This window comes from Choloepus didactylus, chromosome 5, assembly GCF_015220235.1.
Source record: "Choloepus didactylus isolate mChoDid1 chromosome 5, mChoDid1.pri, whole genome shotgun sequence".
Lineage (NCBI taxonomy): Eukaryota > Metazoa > Chordata > Mammalia > Pilosa > Megalonychidae > Choloepus > Choloepus didactylus.
The window spans coordinates 60571432-60595998 of NC_051311.1; the positions used below are offsets into that span (position 1 = coordinate 60571432).

Consider the following 24567-nt stretch of genomic DNA (forward strand, 5'->3'; position numbering starts at 1 on the left):
CATTATGCAAAATACCAGAAATGGACTGGCTTTTACAAAGGGAGTTTATCTGGTTACAAAGTTACAGTTCTGCAGCCATAAAAGTGTCTAAACCAAGGCATAAACATGAGTATACCTTAACTGGAGAAAAGCCATTGGCATCTGGAAAACCTCTGTTAGCTGGGAAGTCACATGGCTGGTGTCTGCTTGCTCCCAGATTGCATTTCAAAACGGCATTCTCCAAAAAGTCTCTAGGATTAGCTTCTTGGAGCAAACTCGGCTAGTATCTCCAAAGCATCAGCAAAAGTCTGCTTTCAAAGGCCATCTCCAAAATGTGTCTCTCAGATGCAGCACTGAGCTCCTTCTGTCTGAGCTCTTATAGGGTCAGGTAAACTAATCAAGACCCACACTGAATGTGCAGGGCCACAACTCCATGGAAATAATCTAATTAAAAGGCATTACCCACAATTGGGTGGGTCACATCTTCATGGAAACAACCTACTCCAAAGATTCCAACCTATTCAACACTAATACCTCTGCCCCCAAAAGATTTCATTAGAGAACATGGTGCTTTGGGGGACATAACACATCCAATCTGGCACAGTATCTAACATTTAAAACATCCCACAGCGCCCCTGTAAGTTAGCTGTGGTGCCCCAGAGATACCGCAGCAGTTTGGCAAGTGTGGCTGTAAGTTATATATAAAGTTAAATTATACAATTTTGTAAGAGTTAAATTATATTCTAAAATTATATATATATTATAAATTATATATATATATATATATATATATACACACATGTACTTTTTAATTCCTTTAGACTACATTTTTGTATATGATCAGAAGAATAGCTAGGTATTCTATTATCATTTATTAAATTAACCATTGTTTCCCCACTGAACTTATACAAATCCTCGTTATTGGGGTTTAATTTCTGGGCATATATTCTGTTGCAATGATCTATTTGTCTATTTGCTATGTCAGTATCATACTGTTTGAATTCTAGGGGATGATCTGTTTGATAGTATTTCCAAAAAGGAACAATGCATAAGATAAATCCTCAATTGCAGAAAGATGTCTTCATAATTAACAATGCAGAAACCTCTCTGGGGTTGGAGGGGATGGCCAGAATAATCAAAAAGGGTTTTCTACCCATGTAATGAGTCAAACAGTGAATAAACTAAAAGACAAATTTACAAAAAAATCATAAAGTTTTAGCAACCAATCTCCCTCTCCCCAACCACAGGGGGGAAATAAGAACTTTTATTTCCCACAATGGTCACTCCAAATTTTGTTAGAGGGTTTTCTTTAAAGTTTAGTAATACCAAACTAGGTGCTACAAGGAGAGGTGAGAAAAACAAAAAATTAATAAGATAGGATAACAGTTTTTAAAGATCTTAAAATTTAATAAGTAAGATATACACTAACAACTTACTGTTACACTACAAGACAGAACAACATGAGTTCTATGATCCCACAATACTAAACAAGTGTTTCTGCTATCAAAAATAAAATAAATTTAATGTTAACTAGTAATATGGTAATACTTCCATCTATTCAACCCCATGAGAGAACAAGGCTTTTCCAGGTAATACAAAAATCAAAATTTAGAACTCTAGAAATAAAATATTTTGGAATATATTATAGCCCTAATGCCTTATTTTACAGACGAAGAAACACAGTCCTTCACAGGTTATCTGGCTGACCCTACCTAGATCACATAAAGTCAGTGGCAGATTCAAAACAGGAATCAGTGATAAAGACAGAGGAGGCACAAAGGACTGTGAAGAGAATAGAAAAAAAGAATTTTCCATACTCATCCTTCATCATAAGATAATATCCTAAAAGTCAGAAAAGAGAGAAAAAAGTCATCTTACTTGGTTACTTACTAGCAAAAACATTACAAAAAAATTATGCATATGACTATACTTTTCAAAGTGCTTTCAGAGTTAATTTTCACCACCTGTACCACTACCACCTAGTCACAAGAACCAAAACCTTTTGTCTGGATTACTGAAAGAACATTTCTCAACTTATATAATGTATAAATATTATTTCAACACAATTTTGATTTTTCAGAGGCCTTTGTTCCTTTCTTTCTGATTCTCAGGCCTGTTCTAGACACGGTGTCTTAGTTTCCTTGGGCTGCCACAACAAAGTGCCACAAACTGAATGGCAATAACAAAAATTTATTGTCTCTCAGTTCTGGAGGTTAGAAGTCTGAAATCTGTAGGGGAGAATCCTTCTTTGTCTCTTCCTAGTTTCTGGTGGGGCGCCCAGAACACTTGGGCTTCAATCTCTACTTCAGTTACCACATGGTGTTCTTTCTTTAAGTCTGCCTGTGTCCAATTCTCCCCTTCCTGAAGGACGTATTGGATTAGGGCCTACCCTAATCCAGTTTAGTCGCATCTTAACTAATAACATGTTCAAAGACCTATTTCCAAATAAAGTTACATTCACAGTACCAGGAGCACAGGACTTAAACAAGGACTTAAACGAGTCTTTTGTTTGTTTTTTTTTTAATGGAGGAGATAATACAACCTATAACACATGGTAAACTAACTGTTAGTTAAGGTATACGAAATCAAAAAAATATTTTAAATACTTGCCATGGGTTTAGGGCAGCAAGGTACCTACTACATGCACCTTAACCCTTACAATTACCATGCAGTCATGGAAAGAATTCAGAAGAACTAAGAAATATATATGGGAATACAGACAATTCCCAGACTGATAAATGGCAACACTCCATGAAATAAGATTTCTCCTTATTCAAAATTAAACTAATAGAACTAAGTTATATATACAGAGTACACTAATGCAGTATGAAAGAAAGAAGCAGGTCTAGTAGCTAATCAGTGGAATACATTATAAAGATAACTAAATTTTGTATCTGCCATATGAATATAAAAGGCAATAACGACTTTCAGCATTTTACGCCAATAATAATAATGCCACTCTACATAAAACATATCAGATTTTAAGAAGTATTTTTGCACACATTCTTACTCTAGTCTCATAACTGCAAAGCTGAAATTGCTGTTCCTATTTACTGATAAGGATTTATGGCTCAGAGAAGTACATGTTTTTCTTAAAGTCACAAGACAATCAGAACTAGTATGAAACTACTCTCCACACTATTGCAGCTTTCCTTGAACTAACTCTGACCAAAAAATACAAATTCATAAAATCTCTAATGTTAAAATGTAGCCTAAGGAAAGTATAAAGTTAATCACCCTTTCAATTTATTCTTACCCTGCCTGAGATTCATAGGGGAGCCTCTTGAATCTGTGGCTTCATGGCCTGTCAGTTTTTCTAAAAATTTCAGCTATTATCTCTCTCTCTCCTTTTTTCTGGTAACCAATTACATACATATTACACCTTTTCACTTCTCACTTCCCTTACCTTCTGCCCTCTCTTCTTTATTTTCCATCCTTTTGACTGTTTCTGCTTCATTCTGAATATTTTCTTCTCACCTAAATTTGAGTTAATTAATCCTCTCTTCAAATGTGCCTAATCTTCTGTTAAACTCACCCAACAAGTTAGGAATTTTGGTTATTGTATTTTTTAATTTCAATTTTGGTTCTTTTTATAATTTCCAGTTCTCTGCCAAATTTTTCAATACGCATTTTCACATCCTTTTTCCCTTTAACATAGTAAGGGCACTAATTTTAAAAACCATCTAAAATGCCATTATCTTGAAGCCCTGTTATTTTTGGTGATACTAAATATGAAAAACTAAAACTAGTTAGATGCCTAGGATGTTAGTTTCCTTCCAAGAAGCATATCTGCTTCAGGCAGACTACTAGGGACACTAACAATTCTGGATCACTTTAATCCAATTTCAAAGACTAAGTTAATATGAAACTGGGCTTCAGTCTCTGTGAGGACCAGACTATTTCTAGTTCAGTGTCCTAACCCAAAATGTAAGGAATCTATCAATCCACCATGACCAGGCTTTGCTTCTGATCTTTAGCATCCTTCCTCCAATAGTAAGAAATGCTGTTCATCTTCTTAATCTCTTAGCCACTTCTTTATGTATCCCATGGAAAAGTGGTCCCAACAGCTCCCCTCTCTGGGTTTCCATAGTCTCACAAATTTTGGCCCCATCACTGTTTACTACCTTACTGTTATTACTCCACTACCTTCAAAAATGCCTTCTGTTTTTTTCTTTTTCCATTTCATCCAGGTTTCCTATCTGTCCTTAGCAGGGGAGTTGGTCAAAATTAATTGGCTTTCTCTATTTTTCATTTATTAAAGTTTTATTTGGTTCCTTTCAAAATTACAAGGGCAGTTTTTATACATTTTCCTATTCCTTACTGATATCTCTTATTTCTTCACATATTGTCAGTAGTTGATTTAATTCTAGTATCTTTTAGTTCTTTTAATTCCAATATCTAAGTTTTTACAGGTTTCTGCTGTCACTGTTTCTGCCATTTCTTACTTACGGTGCCTTGTTTCCTAGTGCGCCTGATTATCTTTGGGTACTGCCCACTTTCATTGCATGATTAACTGAGGCTAACTGATGAAGGCAGCTATCTCCAGAAAGGCTCTTCATTTACTTACACTGGGCACCTTAAGGGCGCTATTCACCCAAAACCACTCTAAATTAAAACCATACCTATAGGTTTCCTGTACAGCTAGGTATCGGGAATTTAAGTAGCAAATCAGAACAAAGATGAATACGTGGTTATAACCTTTCAGAGACAGGGTTTCTTCTATATTTTTCTTTTCCCCAGTTCCACTCAGTGCCAACTGCAATTCCTACCACAGTTTCCCGGAAGTAGGAATTTGCTTCTTTATCATCCTCACCCCGAGGACAAACTGCTTTAGCGTCTCATCTTTCAAGAACTTTGTATTTGTGTACTTTTTAAAATTCAGCACATTTAGTCATTTTCAGAGCAAGGGTTAAAAATAAATGTTATAAACCTAGATAACAACTAGATGGAATTAACATTTCTGACTATTCATCTATACATTAAAACTATACCCACTCCAACACAAAAGGTAGTTTCTCACAAATTTAAGTAAAAATTGGAATACCTTTTAATTATATTTCTTTTAGCAAGACTGTTTTTTAAGACTGGCCATATGTAACCTCGGTATATTTGTGTTGTAATTACAATGAACAAAAATTGATTCCTTGTTAGTCACATCCATGATAAACTGGTCCTTCTTAATCACAAAACTTTAGATTACTTCTACTATGGGACTTGTCACACTCAATAGTAATTGATTCAGGGTATTTGCTTGCTCATCAAAAAGAAAATGTCATTTCTGTATTCTCAAAACCTAAATTGTGGCACTCTATAGATGCTTACTAAATAATTTTTGAGTGAATAAATGAGCAAACAAATAAGTAAGACATTCAATTCTACTGCCTTCAAAATATGGTCCAGTAACAAAACAATGGAATTTCACAATAAGGAAGAGATCACAGTTTCAGTTACAACAACAACAACAAAAAAAAAAAAAAAAAAAAAAAAAAGGAAAATTGATTAGTAAGAAATTAAACTGATGATATAAAAGAGACAAACATGCCAACACTCCAGGGCTCAAATTAAATAAAATTAAGAAAAATAAAAAGTAAATCAAGAATATAAAATCATGAACATATGCAAAGGGGCTTGTATGTAAACAGGAAAAAGCTAATTAACACCACTGTAAGTTACAAGAAAGATACATATGAATAACAAAATATAAAAGTCAGCCACAGACTTCACAACCAGAAAAGTGTGATATGACAGCAACTTTCATTTATTGCCAGTGAAAGTATAAATTATACAGCCACATTGTAAAATAGTTTTGCATCAACTGATAACATGGACCATATATGTGTCCTATGATCAGCAATTCTAATATCACATATGCCCATGAAAGAACACACAAGGAGAAAACATACAAGAAACATACAAGGAGAAAACTTACAAGAACATTCACAGCAGTCTTCTTCATAATAGCAAAAGACTGCCCCTCCCATCCCCCTCCCGAAAAAAAACCCAAATGACTATCAAAAGCAAAATGTATTTTGGCATACTAATTCACTGGAATATTATTCAGCAATGAAAAAGAACAAACTATAGCTATACATAATATTAATAAATATTATAATAATAATAATACCAAAAATAAACCAAGTCAGAAGAATTATAATGACTGACTCATTTTATATTTTATTTATAAACAATCAAAGTTAGGCAATACTAAATCATAACATATACATATATATACACACACACACACATACACATACAAGTAAACATACATATGTAATATTGTTAGAAAATGCTCGACAAAACAAGAAATAGTATTTACTGCTGTGGAGTTAAGGGATATATATATAAGAGGTGGTCACAGGAGGTTGAAAAGGTTGTTCATTTTCCATTTCTGAAGTTGGTTGATGAGTAAACAGGAAGATGTTCTAAGAATCTTTTACTATATATAAAAGTTATGTATATTTTTAGGTCTTCTTCATATTTTACTTCTATTTTTGTTACAGAAATTGTAGGTTTACAGAAAAATCATGCATAAAATAGAGTTCCCTTCTACCACATTATTAACACCTTCATTAACATGTTACATTTGTTGCACCTGATAAAAGAATATTTTTAAAATTGTAATATTAACAATACTCCATGGTGTACTTCAGGGCTCACTTTTACTGTGGTACAGTCCTATGGATTTTTTAAATTGTAATCCTAGTAACATATATACAACCTAAAATTTTCCCTTTTAACTACAATCAAATATATATATTTCAGTGTTGTTAATTACATTCACAATGTCGTGCTATCATCACCACCATCCATTACCAAAACTCTCCCATCATCCTAAATAGAAACTATGTACAATTATTAAGCATTAACTCCCCATTCCCCACCCCACCCTGGCCACTGATAATGTGTATTATAGTTTCTGACTATGTGAATTTGCTTATTCTAATTATTTCATATCAGTGAGATCATACAATATTTGTCTTTTTACATCTGGCATATTTCACTCAACATGGTATCATCAAGGTTCATCCATGTCATCACACATATCAGAACTTCATTAGTTTTTTTAATAGCTGAATACTATTCCATTGTGTGAAATATCACACTCTGTTTATCCATTCATTGGTTGATGGACACTTAGGTTAATGGACACTTGGGTTGCTTCTATTCTACACAATTTTGAATAATGCCGCTATGAACACTGGTGTGCAAATATCTGTCCAAGTCCTTCCTTTCATTACTTTTTGGGTATATTCCTAGAAGTGGGATTACTGGATCAAATGGTAATTCTATATTTAACTTGCTGAGGAACTGCTAAACTGTCTTCCACAGCAGCTGTACCATTTTACATTCCCATGAACAACAAATAAATATCCCTATTTCTCCACATCTTCTTCAACACTTTTAACTTTCCATTTTTTAAAAATAATAGCCATTCTAGTCAGTGCGAAATGATATCTCATCATGGTTTTGAGTTGCATTTCCCTGATGACCAATGATGTTGAACATCTTTCATGTGCTTTCTGGCTATTAGTTTATCTTTTTTTTTTTTTTTTTTTTTTGAGAAATGTCAAATCAAGTTTTCTTCCCATGTTTTAACTGGGTTGTTCGTATTTTTGTTGTTGATGTGTAGGATTTCGCAATATATACAAGACATTAAGCCCTTATACGTTACGTACTTTCTAAATATTTTCTCACATTACGTAAGCCATTGTTTTATTTTCACAATAAAATCCTTCAATGTGCAAAAGTTTTTAATTTTGATGAGGTACCATTTATCTATTTTTTCTTTTGTTGCTCATGCAACAAAAAGTCAAAGAAATCACTGCCTAATACAAAGTCCTGAAGATGCCTCTGTATATTTTTTTTCTAGGAGTTTTATAGTTCTAGCTCTCATTTTCAGGACTTTATTTTAAATTGATTTTGGTATATGGTGTCAAGGAGGAGTCCACTTTCCTTTTGCACGTGGACATCCAGTTTTCCCGCACCATTTGTTGAAGAGACTATTCTTTCCCAGTTGAGTGGGCTTCGCACACTTGTCAAGTCAGTTGGCCATAAACAAGAGGGCTGATTTCTGAACTCTCAATTCCATTAAATTGTCCTTCTGCCAGCACCATGCTCTTTTCACCACTGAAGCACTGTAGGAAGTAATAATTTGGGACATGTGAGTCCTCCAACTTCCTTCTTTTCAAGGTGGTTTTGGCTATCAGAGCACCTTGCCCTTCAAAATAAATTTGATGGCTGGCTTTTCCATTTTTGTAAAGAAGGCTGTTGGAATTCTGATTGGGATTGCATTGAATCTGTAGACTGCTTTGGGTTGCATTGATATCTTAATATTTAGTCTTCCAGTCCATGAACACAGAATATTCTTCCATTGATTTAAGTCTTCTTTGATTTATTTTAGCAATGTTTTGTAGTGTTTTGTACACAAGTCTTTTACAACCATCATTTGATTTATAGATATTTGATTCTTTTAGTTTCTACTGTAAATGAAATTTTTTCTTGTTCATTCTAGTGTATAGAAACACTACTGGTTTTTACGTGTTGATCTTGTATCCCGCCACTTTGCTGAATTCATTTATTAGCTCTAGTAGCTTTGTTGTAGACTGTTCGGGATTTTACGTACATAGGATCATGTCATCTGCAAATAGGGAAAGTCTTACTTCTTTCTTTCAAATTGCTCTGGCTAAAATTTCCAGTACAATGCTGAACAACAGTGATAACAGTGAGTTTCCTTGTCTTTTTCCTCATTTTAGAAGGAAAGCTTTCACTCTTTTACTGTTAAGTACGATGTTTGCTGTGGTTTTTCACAGATGCCCTTTATCATGTTAAGGATGCTTCCTTCTGTTCCTAGGTTTCTAAATGTTTTTATCAAGAAGGGGTGCTAGATTTTGTCAAATGCCTTTTCTGCATCAATTGAGATGATCATGTGGTTTGTATTCCTTCCTTCTGTTAATGTGGTATATTACATTAACTGATTTTCTTATGTTGAATCACCTGTGCATACCTAGGATAAATCCCACTTAATCATAGTGTATCTTTCTTTTAGTGTGCTGTTGGATTTGAACTGCTAGATTGTTGAGCATTTTTGCATATGTTCACAAAAGACAGTGGTCTTTAATATTTTGCATATATGTTCACAAGAGACAGTGGTCTTTAATATTATTTTCTTCTGGTAACTTTATCCTGGCTTTGGTATGAAGGTGATGCCCTCATAAGTTAGGAAGTATTCCCTCGCCTTCAGTTTTCTGGAGGATTTTGAACAACAGTGGTGTTAATTCTTGGATGGTGTTCCGGATTGCTAAAGCTGCTGGGATGCAAAATACCAGAAATGGATTGGCTTTTAAAAAGGTTACAAAGTTACAGTCTTAAGGCCATTTAAAGTGTCCAAGGTAGGGCATCAAACAATTGGGTACCTTCGCTGAAGGATAGCCACTGGCATCCAGAAAACCTCTGTTAACTCAGAAGGCATGTGGCTGGCATATGCCTGCTCCCAGGTTGTGTTTCGAAATGGAGTTCTCCAAAATGTTGCTCTTGGGGCGTTTTGTCCTCTCTTAGCTGCAGCTCCTCTTCAAAATGTCACTTTCAGTTGCTCTCCAAAATATCACTCACAGCTGCTCTGCATCTGGGCCTGTGTGGCTCTTTTTAAAGTACTCCAGTGATCCAATAAAGACCCACACTGAATGGGTGGGGCAACACCTCCATAGAAATATCCAATGAAAGGTCTCGCCCACAGTTGACTGAATCACATCTCCATGGAAACACTGAACCAATAGGTTCCAACCTAATCAACACTAATACGTCTGCCCCCACAAGACTGCACCAAAGAACATGGAGTTTTGGGGGACATAATACAGCCAAACTGGCACAGATGATTTGATAAAATTCACCTGTGAACCCATCTCGCCCTGGGTTTTCTTTGTTGGGAAGTTTTTGATGATTGATTCAATATCTTTACTAGTTATTGGTTTTTTTAAATCTTCAATTTTGTCCTGAGTCAGGGTAGGTACTTTTGTGTGTTTCTAGGAACTTGCCCATTTAATCTAAGTTATCTAATTTGATGTCATACAGTTGTTCATCGCATCCTCTTACAGTCCTTTACATCTGTGAAGTTGGTAGTAATGTTCCCCTTTTCATTTCCGATTTTAGTTATTTGTGTTCTCTCACTGTTTTTTTTGGTCAGCCCAGCAACAAGTTTGTCAATTTACTGATCTTTTAAAACCGAAGAACTAACTTTTGGTTTTATTCATTCTACTGCTTTTAAAAATTCTTTCACTATAATGGCTTAGAGAGAAAAGCCCCAGAGATGATAAGAGAGAACCCATAGAAGCTCAGAGATGAGACCACTGGAACCAGGAGCTGAAAGCAATGAAAGCCAAGAGCAAAGGACCAACAGACACCAGCCATGTGTCTTGCTATCTGACGGAGGAATGCTGGATGCCAGCAGCCTTTCTTCAGAGAAGTTATCTTCCTCTTGATGCCTTAATTAGGACATTTTCATGGCCTGGAACTATAAATCTGTAAACCAATAAATTCCCATTGTAAAAGCCAACCCATTTCTAGTATGTTGCATTTCAGCATCTTTAGCAAACAGTTAGTTAAAAGTACACTGTTTTATTTCTATATATTAGTGAATTTTTCATTTCTCTCTGTTATTGACATCTAGATTCATTACACTGAGGTAGTGGAATAAACATTGTATAATTTCAATATTTCTTAGATTTACTGAGACTTGTTTTGTGACCTATCATATGATCTATCCTGGAGAATTATCCATGGACACTAGAGAAGAATGTGTATACCCTGCAGCTGTTTGGTGAAGTAGTCTATTCTGTTATGTCTAGTTGGTTTAGGACATGTTCAAATCTTCTATTTCCTTATTGATCTTCTGTCTAAATGTTCTATCCACTATTGAAAGTGGTGTATTGAAGTCTCCTACTGTTAATGTAGAACTGTCTATTTCTCCCTTCAATTCTGTCAATATTTGCTTCATATACTTTGGGCCTCTGCTGTCAGTGCAGATGTATTTGTAATTGTTATATCTTCTTGTAGAATTGACCCCTTTATCAATACATAATGACCTTCTTTGTCCCCTGTAACAGTTTTTGACTTAAAGTCTATTTTTACAGATAATATAGCTACCCCAGCTATTTTGGTTACTAGTGTTCTAGTTTGCTAATGCTGCCAGAATGCAAAACACCAGAAATGGATAGGCTTTTATAAAAGGGGGTTTATTTGATTATACAGTTACAGTCTTAAGGTCATAGAGTGTCCACGGTAACACATCAACAATCAGGTACTGTGCCGGTTTGAGTGTATTGTGTCCCCCAAATGCCATTATCTTTGTGGTTTTGTGTGGGGCAGAAGTTTTGGTGTTGGTTAGATTTGCTTGGAGTGTGCCCCACCCAGCTGTGGGAAATAATTTTGATGAGATGTTCCCATGGAGGCTTGGCCCCACCCATTCGGGGTGGGCCTTGATCGGTGGAGCTATATAAATGAGCTGACTCAAAGAGGAAAGAGAGTGCAGCTGGGAGTGATGTTTTGAAGAGGAGCAAGCTTGCTAGAGAGGAACGTCCTGGGAGAAAGCCGTTTTGAGGCCGGAGCTTTGGAGCAGATGCCAGCTGCCTTCCTAGCTAACAGAGGTTTTCCGGAGGCCATTGGCCATCCTCCGGTGAGGGTACCCGATTGCTGATGTGTTGCCTTGGACGCTTTGTGGCCTTAAGACTGTAACTGTGTAGCGAAATAAATCCCCGTTTTATAAAAGCCAATCCATCTCTGGTGTTTTGCATTCTGCAGCATTAGCAAACTAGGACAGGTACCTTCACTGGAGGATGGCCAATGGTGTCCGGAAAACCTCTGTTAGCTGGGAAGGCATGTGGCTGGTGTCTGCTCCAAAGTTCTGGGTTCAAAATGGCTCTCTTCCAGGACATTCCTCTCTAGGCTGCAGTTCCTCAAAAATGTCACTCTTAGTTGCACTTAGGGTATTTGTCCTCTCTTAGCTTTTCCAGAGCAAGAGTCTGCTTTCAACGGCCGTCTTCAAACTGTCTCTCATCTGCAGCTACTTTCTCAGCTTCTGTGCATTATTCAAAGTTTTCATCTTGGCTGTAGCTCCTCTTCAAAATGTCACTCACAGCTGCACTGAGTTCCTTCTGTTTGTCAGCTCATTTATATAGCTCCAGTAATTTAATTTAGAGCCACCCTGAATGGGCGGGCCAAAACCTCCATGGAAATTATCCAATGAGTCATCACCCACAGTTGGGTGGGGCGCATCTCCGTGGAAACACTCAAGAATTACAATCTAATTAACACTGATAGGTCTGCCCACACAAGATTACATCAAAGATAATGGTGTTTGGGGGGACATAATACATTCAAACTGTCACAACTTGCATGGTATATATTTTTTCCATCCTTTCACTTTCACCCTGCTAATGTCTTTGAATTTAAGGTAAGTCTCTTGTAAATAGCATATAACTGAGTCATGGTTTTTTCTTCCATTCTGCCAATTTCTGCCTTTTGACTGGCAAGTTTAAACCATTTACATTTAAAGCAACCAAAGAAAATACAGGACTTTCTTCTGCCATTTTATTATTTAGTAAGTATAGTATGTACCCCAGAAAAACATGTTCTTAAATCTAATCCTCTCCTGTGGGTGTAAACCTATTGTAATTTGGAACTTCTGATGAGGTTACTTCAGTTAAGGAGTGTCCGACCTCAATTAGAAGAGTTCTTAATCCTATTACTGGAGTCCTTTACAAGATAATGAAAATCAGAAAGAGAATAAAAGCAAAGGAATCAAGATGCTAAAATCAACGAAACGCAGAAGAGAAAGGAGATGCTGCTATGTGCCTTGCCATATGGCAGAGGAGACAAAGATCATCAGAAGCCAGTCTTCAGGAAGAAAGCATCACCTTGATTTGGACATTTCCCCATCCTCAAAACTGTAAGCTAATAAATTCCCAACATTTAAGCCCAACCATTTCATGGTATTTGCTTTGAGTAGCCTATGAAACTAAAATAGTCATTGTAAGTCTTATGCTTTTCTGTCCCTCATTTCTTGTTAATGCCTACTTCCATATTTATTTGATTTTTTTGTACTGTACCATATTGAGTCCCTTCTCATTTCTTTCTAGATATATTTTTCATTTATTTTCTTTGTGGTTACCATGGGGTTAAAAATTTAACATACTATATATATAAAACAACCAATTTTTATTGACACTGACCTAACTTCAATAGTATACACATACACTATTCCTACACTCCTCCATTTCCCCTTTTTTTGCTACTTGTTAAATATTACATCTTTACACACTACATGTCCCCAAAAGCATAGATTTATCATTATTTTTTATGCATATGCATTTTCACACCTGTAAAAAGAAGTGGAGTTACATACCAAAACATACGATACGATATTCCTGGCATTTATAATTACCCATAGGATTACCTTTACCAGAGGTCTTTATTTCTTTATGCCACTTTGATCCACTGTCTAAAGTCCTTTCCTTTCATTCTGAAGAATTCCCTTTAGCACTGCTTTTAAGGGAAGGTCTAGTAGAAATGAATTCCCTCAGCTTTTGTTTATCTGGGAATGTCTTAATCTTTCCCTCAAATTTGAAAAACAGTTTTCCAGCTATAAAATTTTTGGTTGGCAATTGTTTTCTACCAGCACTTCAATATTTCTTTTTTTTTTTTTTTTTTTTTTTTTAAATCATCATTTTATTGAGATATATTCACATACCACGCAGTCATACAAAACAAATTGTACTTTCGATTCTTTACAGTACCATTACATAGTTGTACATTCATCACCTAAATCAATCCCTGACACCTTCATTAGCACACACACAAAAATAACAAGAATAATAATTAGAGTGAAAAAGAGCAATTGAAGTAAAAAAGAACACTGGGTACCTTTGTCTGTCTGTTTCCCTCCCTTACTTTTCTACACATCCATCCATAAACTAGACAAAGTGGTGTTTGGTCCTTATGGCTTTCCCAATCCCATTGTCACCCCTCATAAGCTACATTTTTATACAACTGTCTTCGAGATTCATGGGTTCTGGGTTGTAGTTTGATAGTTTCAGGTATCCACCACCAGCTACCCCAATTCTTTAGAACCTAAAAAGGGTTGTCTAAAGTGTGCATAAGAGTGCCCACCAGAGTGACCTCTCGGCTCCTTTTGGAATCTCTCTGCCACTGAAGCTTATTTCATTTCCTTTCACATCCCCCTTTTGGTCAAGAAGATGTTCTCCGTCCCACGGTGCCAGGTCTACATTCCTCCCTGGGAGTCATATTCCACGTTGCCAGGGAGATTCACTTCCCTGGGTGTCTGATCCCACGTAGGGGGGAGGGCAGTGATTTCACCTTTCAAGTTGGCTTAGCCAGAGAGAGAGGGCCACATCTGAGCAACAAAGAGGCATTCAGGAGGAGACTCTTAGGCACAAATACAGGGAGGCCTAGCCTCTCCTTTGCAGCAACCGTCTTCCCAAGGGTAAAACTTATGGTAGAGGGCTCAACCCATCAAACCACCAGTCCCCTATGTCTGTGGTCATGTTAGCAACCATGGAGGTGGGGTAGGCGAATACCCCTGCATTCTCCACAGGCTCCTCAAGGGGGCACTACATCTTTTTTTTTTTTTTTTTTCCCCTTGTTTGTCTTTTTTATTTTTTTTTTTTTTTTTTTTTTTTTTAACTTTCCCTTCTTTTTTCAAATCACCTGTATGAAAAAAAAAGTTAAAAAGAAAACAAACATACAATAAAAGAGCATTTCAAAGAGACCATAGCAAGGGAGTAAGAAAAAGACAACTAACCTAAGATAACTGCTTAACTTCCAACATGTTCCTACTTTACCCCAAGAAAGTTACATAATATAGCAACATTTCAGTGAACTTGTTCCTACTACAACCATCAGAAATTAACAGACCATAGTCATTTCTGGGCATCCCCAGAACGTTAAATAGCTTATCTGTTCTTCCTGGATTATTGTTCCCCCTTCCTTAATTGCTCTCTACTGCTAGTTCCCCTACATTCTACATTATAAACCATTTGTTTTACATTTTTCAAAGTTCACATTAGTGGTAGCATATAATATTTCTCTTTTTGTGCCTGGCTTATTTCGCTCAGCATTATGTCTTCAAGGTTCATCCATGTTGTCATATGTTTCACCAGATCGTTCCTTCTTACTGCCGCGTAGTATTCCATCGTGTGTATATACCACATTTTATTTATCCACTCATCTGTTGAAGGACATTTGGGTTGTTTCCATCTCTTGGCAATTGTGAATAATGCTGCTATGAACATTGGCGTGCAGATATCTGTTCGTGTCACTGCTTTCCGATCTTCCGGGTATATACCGAGGAGTGCAATCGCTGGATCGAATGGTAGCTCTATATCTAGTTTTCTAAGGAACTGCCAGACTGACTTCCAGAGTGGCTGAACCATTATACAGTCCCACCAACAATGAATAAGAGTTCCAATTTCTCCACATCCCCTCCAGCATTTGTAGTTTCCTGTTTGTTTAATGGCAGCCATTCTAACCGGTGTTAGATGGTATCTCATTGTGGTCTTAATTTGCATCTCTCTAATAGCTAGTGAAGCTGAACATTTTTTCATGTGTTTCTTGGCCATTTGTATTTCCTCTTCAGAGAACTGTCTTTTCATATCTTTTGCCCATTTTATAATTGGGCTGTCTGTACTATTGTCATTGAGTTGTAGGATTTCTTTGTATATGCAAGATATCAGTCTTTTGTCAGATACATGGTTTCCAAAAATTTTTTCCCATTGAGTTGGCTGCCTCTTTACCTTTTTGAGAAATTCCTTTGAGGTGCAGAAACTTCTAAGCTTGAGGAGTTCCCATTTATCTATTTTCTCTTTTGTTGCTTGTGCTTTGGGTGTAAAGTCTAGGAAGTGGCCTCCTAATACAAGGTCTTGAAGATGTTTTCCTACATTATCTTCTAGGAGTTTTATGGTACTTTCTTTTATATTGAGATCTTTGGTCCATTTTGAGTTAATTTTTGTGTAGGGGGTGAGGTAGGGGTCCTCTTTCATTCTTTTGGATATGGATATCCAACTCTCCCAGCCCCATTTGTTGAAAAGACCATTATGGCTCAGTTCGGTGACTTTGGGGGCCTTATCAAAGATCAGTCGGCCATAGATCTGAGGGTCTATCTCTGAATTCTCAATTCGATTCCATTGATCTATATGTCTATCTTTGTGCCAGTACCATGCTGTCTTGGCAACTGTGGCTTTATAATAAGCTTCAAAGTCAGGGAGTGTAAATCCTCCCACTTCGTTTTTCTTTTTTAGAGTGTCTTTAGCAATTCGAGGCATCTTCCCTTTCCAAATAAATTTGATAACTAGCTTTTCCAAGTCTGCAAAGTAGGTTGTTGGAATTTTGATTGGGATTGCATTGAATCTGTAGATGAGTTTGGGTAGAATTGACATCTTAATGACATTTAGCCTTCCTATCCATGAACATGGAATATTTTTCCATCTTTTAAGGTCCCCTTCTATTTCTTTTAGTAGAGTTATGTAGTTTTCTTTGTATAGGTCTTTTACATCTTTGGTTAAGTTGATTCCTAGGTACTTGATTTTTTTAGTTGCTATTGAAAATGGTATCTTTTTCTTGAGTGTCTCTTCAGTTTGTTCATTTCTAGCATATAGAAACATTACTGACTTATGTGCATTAATCTTGTATCCCGCTACTTTGCTAAATTTGTTTATTAGCTCTAGTAGGTGTATCGTTGATTTCTCAGGGTTTTCTAGATATAAGATCATATCATCTGCAAACAATGACAGTTTTACTTCTTCTTTTCCAATTTGGATGCCTTTTATTTCTTTGTCTTGCCGGATTGCCCTGGCTAGCACTTCCAGCACAATGTTGAATAACAGTGGTGACAGCGGGCATCCTTGTCTTGTTCCTGATCTTAGAGGGAAGGCTTTCAGTCTCTCACCATTGAGTACTATGCTGGCTGTGGGTTTTTCATATATGCTCTTTATCATGTTGAGGAAGTTTCCTTCAATTCCTACCTTTTGAAGTGTTTTTATCAAAAAGGGATGTTGGATTTTGTCAAATGCTTTTTCAGCATCTATTGAGATGATCAATTGATTTTTCCCTTTCGAGTTTTTAATGTGTTGTAATACATTGATTGTTTTTCTGATGTTGAACCATCCTTGCATGCCTGGAATGAACCCCACTTGGTCATGGTGTATGATTTTTTTAATGTGTCTTTGGATTCGATTTGCAAGTATTTTGTTGAGGATTTTTGCATCTATATTCATTAGGGAGATTGGCCGGTAGTTTTCCTTTTTTGTAGCATCTTTGCCTGGTTTTGGTATTAGATTGATGTTAGCTTCATAAAATGAGTTAGGTAGTGTTCCATTTTTTTCAATGTTTTGAAAGAGTTTGAGTAAGATTGGTGTCAGTTCTTTCTGGAAAGTTTGGTAGAATTCCCCTGTGAAGCCATCTGGCCCTGGGCATTTATTTGTGGGAAGATTTTTGATGACTGATTGGATCTCTTTGCTTGTGATGGGTTGGTTGAGGTCTTCTATTTCTTCTCTGGTCAGTCTAGGTTGTTCATATGTTTCCAGGAAATTGTCCATTTCTTCTACATTATCCAGTTTGTTGCCATACAGTTGTTCATAATATCCTCTTATAATTTTTTTAATTTCTTCAGGATCTGCAGTTATGTCACCTTTTTCATTCATTATTTTGTTTATATGGGTCTTCTCTCTTTTTGATTTTGTCAGTCTAGCTAGGGGCTTGTCAATCTTGTTGATCTTCTCAAAGAACCAACTTTTGGTGATATTTATCCTTTCTATTGTTTTTTTGTTCTCTATGTCATTTATTTCTGCTTTAATCCTTGTTATTTCTTTTCTTCTACTTGGTTTAGGATTGGTTTGCTGTTCATTTTCTAGCTTCTTCAGTTGATCCATTAGTTCTTTGATTTTGGCTCTTTCTTCCTTTTTAATATATGCGTTTAGTGCTATAAATTTCCCCCTTAGCACTGCTTTTGCTGCATCCCATAGGTTTTGGTATGTTGTGTTCTCATTTTCATTCGTCTCTATATATTTAGCAATTTCTCTTGCTATTTCTTCTTTAACCCACTGATTGTTTAGGAGTGTGTTGTTTAACCTCCAGGTATTTGTGAATTTTCTAAGTCTCTGATGGTTATTGACTTCTAATTGTATTCCATTGTGGTCAGAGAATGTGCTTTGAATGATTTCAATCTTTTTAAATTTATTGAGGCTTGTTTTATGTCCCAGCATATGATCTATTCTGGAGAAAGTTCCGTGAGCACTAGAAAAGTATGTGTATCCTGGTGATTTGGGATGTAATGTCCTGTAGATGTCTGTTAAATCTAATTCATTTATCAGATTGTTTAGGTTTTCAATTTCCTTATTGGTCTTCTGTCTGGTTGATCTATCTATAGGAGAGAGTGATGTGTTGAAGTCTCCCACAATTATTGTGGAAACATCAATTGCTTCCTTTAGTTTTGCCAATGTTTCTCTCATGTATTTTGTGGCACCTTGATTGGGTGCATAGACATTTACGATTGTTATTTCTTCTTGCTGAATTGCCCCTTTTATTAGTATGTAGTGGCCTTCTTTGTCTCTCAAAACATCCCTGCATTTGAAGTCTATTTTATCTGAGATTAATATTGCTACACCTGCTTTCTTTTGGCTGTAGCTTGCATGAAATATTTTTTTCCATCCTTTCACTTTCAATTCTTTGTGTCCCTGTGTCTAAGATGAGTCTCTTGTATGCAACATATTGATGGTTCATTTTTTTGATCCATTCTGCGAATCTATATCTTTTAATTGGGGAGTTTAATCCATTTACATTCAACGTTAAAACCGTGAAGGCATTTCTTGAATCGGCCATCTTATCCTTTGGATTATGTTTGCCATATTTTTCCCTCTCTCTATTAATATCCTTTATTGTACCCATACCGAATCTCTTTAGTACTGAACCTTTCTCCAAGTCTCTCTGTCCTGTCTTTGTTTCTCTGTCTGTAGGGCTCCCTTTAGTATCTCCAGTAGGGCAGGTCTCTTGTTAGCAAATTCTCTCAGCATTTCTTTGTCTGTGAAAAATTTAAGCTCTCCCTCAAATTTGAAGGAGAGCTTTGCTGGATAAAGTATTCTTGGCTGGAAATTCCTCTCTCTCAGAATTTTAAATATATCGTGCCATTGCCTTCTCGCCTCCATGGTGGCTGCTGAGTAGTCACTACTTAGTCTTATGCTGTTTCCTTTGTATGTGGTGAATTGCTTTTCTCTTGCTGCTTTCAGAACTTGCTCCTTCTCTTCTATGTTTGACAGTGTGATCAGTATATGTCTCGGAGTGGGTTTTTTTGGATTTATTCTATTTGGAGTTCGCTGAGCATTTATGATTTGTGTATTTATGTTGTTTAGAAGATTTGGGAAGTTTTCCCCAACAATTTCTTTGAATACTCTTCCTAGACCTTTACCCTTTTCTTCCCCTTCTGGGACACCAATGAGTCTTATATTCGGACGCTTCATATTATCTATCATATCCCTGAGGTCCATTTCGAGTTTTTCAATTTTTTTCCCCATTCTTTCTTTTATGCTTTCATTTTCCATTCTGTCATCTTCCAGGTCACTGATTCGTTGTTCAACTTCCTCTAGTCTTGTACTATGAGTGTCCAGAATCTTTTTAATTTGGTCAACAGTTTCTTTAATTTCCATAAGATCATCCATTTTTTTATTTAGTCTTGCAATGTCTTCTTTATGCTCTTCTAGGGTCTTCTTGATTTCCTTCATATCCCGTACTAGGGTCTCATTGTTCATCTTTAGTTCTTTGAGTAGCTGCTCTAGGTGTGTCTCTTCTGGTCTTTTGATTTGGGTGCTTGGGCTTGGGTTATCCATATCGTCTGGTTTTTTCATATGCTTTATAATTTTCTGTTGTTTTTGGCCTCGTGGCATTTGCTGTCCTTGATAGGGTTCTTTTAGGGTTTGTAGACCAGTTGAAGTCCTTATCTCTAATTTATCAGATCTACAGCTTCGTGGAGTACACTTTCTCTAACTAACCAGCAGGTGGCGTCCACGAGCCACCTGTTCTCCACAAGCCAGATCTCCCCTGCTTAGCCTTTTTGGTGAGTGGGGGAGTGAGTCTTGTGGGGCCCAATGGGTGTCCCAAGCTTGCGTGTGTAGTTGGTGTTGCCTGCCCTGTATGTGGGGCGTGTTTCTGGGCAGTCGGGGAGGGGGGGTGGCCCTAACAATCAAATCTCCCTGATGATCCTAGAGTTTTAAAGCTACTGCAATAGTCTAATCCTTCAGTTCAGTCCTGCCACAGTTTGTCTCTGCCACTGACCCACAAGTCTTTGGTATTGGCGTATGGCTCCTGGGACTTGCAAGTGGGCCCCTCTTCCAGGCTGTGCACCCCGGGTCCTCTGTTGAGGGATGACTGTGCTATGTCACAGGTGAGTGCCGTCCCCCCAGGGCAGTTCTGGGCTGCTGGGCTGTGTTGGGAGGCTCCCAGTCTGCTCAAATGATGGCTGAATGGGGCTCTGTTAATTCACACTGCTCCCCCTTCCCAGCTCTGGGACATTCAGCTGAGGTTGCAGGGAAGGCTAATGTCCACGCCCAGTTTTGTGGTGTGTGCCTGTTATTTGAAGCACTTCCGTCACACTGGGTTGTCTGGGGCAGCTCTGGGCTATGGGGCTGGCGATGGGCAGGAGTGTTTCCTTTCCACCAGGATGGTGGCTGTGAGCGGACACCCCCCTTTTCTTGGGAAGTTGTGTTGTTTAGTGAATTTTCTCAGCCACTGGATTATTGCCTTTTGTCTCAGAGCTCTCTTATTTCTGCTCTTGACTTGACGTGCCCAAATTTCAATTCTTTGAAGCTTTCTGTATTGAGCTTCTTAGAGTAATTGTTTTAGAAAAAGCAAAAAGGATTTAAAAAAAAAAAAAAAAAAAAAAAAAAAAAAAAAAAAAAAAACGGCCCTCCTCAGAGATCTAATGGGTTATTGAAATGCTAATAGACAAAGCAACCAGGGCCATTAAGGAAAGGTGCCCTGGGCAGAGAGATCAGCCTTGCTTCGGGATTTGCATATGCGCCTCAAGGCCTGATCTCCGCCCTTCCCCTTTCTGTGTTCACCAGAACTCCAAAAATCCTCTGCTTTTACTTTGGAGCTTCTCGTGTTGTTTTCCTTCTATGCCCGTCTCCTCTCTGCTGGGCTGGCTGCTCTCAGAGTCTCTGGTGTCTGGCCTCAGTCTATCTATGGTTGGAGTTTGAATCAGTAGAATGAGTTTCCGATGAGAGCAGCCACTGCAATTCTCCCTTCTCCTTCCTGGAGCTGACAGCCCCTCCTCCCCCGGGACTGAGCCTGGCAGGGAGGGGCGCGGGTCCCCTGGCCGCAAAAACTTACAGATTTCGGTGATCTCAGCAGTTCCACGTTTTCATGAGTGTTGTATGAAGTATGCCCAAAGACAGATTGCTCTGTGGTGTCCAGTCCACGCAGTTCCTGGCTTTTTACCTACTTTCCTGGAGGAGTAACTAAAACATACAGCTCACCAGTCTGCCATCTTGCCCCGCCAGCACTTCAATATTTCAAGCCATTGCCAGCCTGTCTTCATGGTTTCTGATGAGAAATTGGCATGTAATCTAATTTGGACTCCCTTAACATAACACGCTGTTTTTCTCTTGCAGCTTTCAGAACTTTCTCCTTGTCCTTTGCATTCAACAGTTTGATCACCAACTGTCTGGGCATATTTCTTTTCAAGTTTATCCTGTTTGGTGTTTGTTGCGTTTCTTGGTTGTGCACATTCAGGTCTTTTGCCAACTTTGGGAAGTTTTCTGTAATTATTTCTTTGAACACTCCTTCTGTACTTTTCTCCCCTTCCTCTCACTCTAGGACTTCCATAATGCCTACACTGGTATGCATGATGGTGCCCCACAGGTCTATAAGCCTATTTTCATTTTTTAAGATTCTTTTTTCTTTCAGCTCCCCAGCAAGACCCATTTCAATTGCCTTGTCTTCAAGTTCACTCTTTTTTCTGCCAGCTCCAATCTGCTGCTGAAACCTTCCTGGGAATTTTTCATTTCAGTGATTGTAGACTTCAACTTCAGTCACTTTGTTTGGTTCCTTTAAAATTTTTTTCTATTTTATAGAGATTCTCATATTTTTCATCTTTTGTTTTCATGAAGCCCTTTATTTCTTTCTCTGTATTTTCCTTTATCCCCTTGAGCATACTGAAGATCATCTTTTAAAGTTTTTGTTCAGTATATCCACAGCCTGGTCTTCTTTGCTGATTTCCTGGATTTTATCCTCTTCCTTTGGATGGGCCATCATTTCCCGTTTCTTTGGTCTTGTAACCTCTTGTGGTGTACATTTCATTATTTATGTACACCACATTGTGTATTTTATTATTTTAAAATGTTAACTCTGGTATTTAGTACCTATGTTGTCTGTTTCTTGAATTTACATCCAGCTTCTGATATGACAGAGAATTTTTTTAGTATTAGGAGATAAAAAAATCAAACAAACCTTTGCAAAAACCACCTTCAACAGTCTCTGTAAATTGGCTTTGCATTGGCTGGTGCTCTCCTTCATTGTTCAGCCCTCCTATCAAGAAGGTCATCTCAAAGCAAATGCAAAGTCAGAGTCTTCCCCATCTTTTCTGAGCTTGTACCTTGTCCCAGGCTCGTGCTTACCACTGACCTTAGGAGTTCCCCTGCAGCAGGAATTTTGATGTCCCCTGTAATCTCTAGGAAAAAAAGCTTCCGTCTTTCCTAGGTACTCTACCGTATGACTAAAAGCAGGTCATCCTTTGCCCCAGGCCACCCAACTTATTTGTTATACTGCTTTTGCTGCCCCAAACTGCTTGTGCCTGGTGGGCAAAGTCTGAGAGGGGGCAATTCCAAGACTGGTTTCTTAGGTCAACTTTTCCCTGATCTTGGGGAACTAGGTCTTTATATCCCACCCTGGCACCAGCAAGCTACAACAGAGGCCAGGGTTGAGGACCCCACTGCTGACTGCTGAGCAATGTTAACCGATGTGCAGAAAGCAAAATTCACTGGGAATTACTGCAATTTATCACCCTCTTCTTTCCACTCTTCCCTGGATGCTGTGCAGTGTTCTACTAGGGTCCAGAGTTTTAAAATAGTTGATTTAGACCGTTCCTATTTGTTTAATAGCTGTTCTGCTAGAGGAAGTGATTTTTGGAGATTCCTACTCTGCCATCTTCCCACAATCCCTAACCAGTTCTTAGTTAATATTTTCCTTGAAAGGTAACAAGAGAGTTAGTTTTGCATCATTATTAATTCAGAAGTAAAAAGTGTATGATTTATCAAATTCCACATTACATTTGCCTATGAAATAAAAATTCTTACAAAATTTAGGCCAATAAACAAAAAAGAGAAAAATAAATTTACCTAACAATGTTAAAGACTGAATAAACTAATAATGGATCCCAGATAAATGATATCAAGAAATGACAGGCACACATTCATATTGATTAACTGCATATTTGAATCTTACCTGAGGAGGATAGTTGCTCTCTGAAGACCACCTTGAAGATTGGTCATTTGGTTTATCCACTAAAATGTTCCTAAAATAAAAAGGAAATGGTAGCAATTAATTTCAATAATGAAAATGAGTAAAAATAGACCAAAAAAAAACTATCAGATATTGAAATTATCATTAAGTTATATGTTTTGTACTTGAACAAGAAAATGATATAGAATAAGAAGCACAGAAAGCATTTGGTATATAAAAGATTTTAAAATATGATAAAGGTGGCATTTCAAATAATGGAAAAAAGCAAGAGTTTTCATGATGCAATATTCTGTTAGAAAGAGAACAGCATTCTACTTTACACTAAGTGACAAAATGAATGTAGATGTACTCCAGAATTTTATAGCAAAGTGATAAAATACCTAAAATAAAATACAATATATATGACATACAATGTGCAATTGTATTATATATAACTACATTACTGTTACATATATTATATATATGTATAGTATATTATATATAACATATGTATATGATCAATCTTCAGATCAGAAAGCATCAAAAGCATCAGTATAGCATCAAAAGCAGAACTATGTGAGGAGGTAGAGGAGCTGATATGAGAAATCTGGAAGATGGGGTTTTCACTGGATACTATAAGACTAAAAAGAAGCAGAACTGCACATAAACACTGCTTTATTTGGTAAAGTTGTTTCTCACAGGGATATGGGTTAATTCTGAAACACTGGGGTTGAACAAATGAGTAAATGGGTACTACATGCTGGGAGCCAGGATTCTCACTTTTGGAATGAGGAGTTACAGGTAAGCAAAGGGGGAAGGTTATAATAAACCCTGTGCTACTAAATTAGTCAAAGACATCAGCATGAGTTCATGATTAGTTTAATATAGACACAGATGAATAGATACAGAAATACTTTCATATATATTATATATATAAATATATATACATAAATGTATGTTAGTGTGTGTATATATACGTATACATATATACACATATACGGTTTAGTATAGACACAATTCCTCGCTCTGTCCGTGGGAGGGGACAGAAATTAAACCCCAGTAGCAACAAGTACACCTAGCACCAGATCTTTG

At 37.2% G+C, this 24567-nt stretch overlaps 1 protein-coding gene across 1 annotated transcript in view; it reads right to left on the reverse strand.

Moving 5' to 3' along the window:
* MKLN1 (muskelin 1) overlaps nucleotides 1–24567 on the reverse strand; it is a 228747-nt gene that overhangs the window by 173785 nt on the left and 30395 nt on the right. The window contains 1 exon segment of the mRNA XM_037836141.1: nucleotides 23479–23548. Coding sequence (XP_037692069.1) covers nucleotides 23479–23548 — 70 coding nt within the window.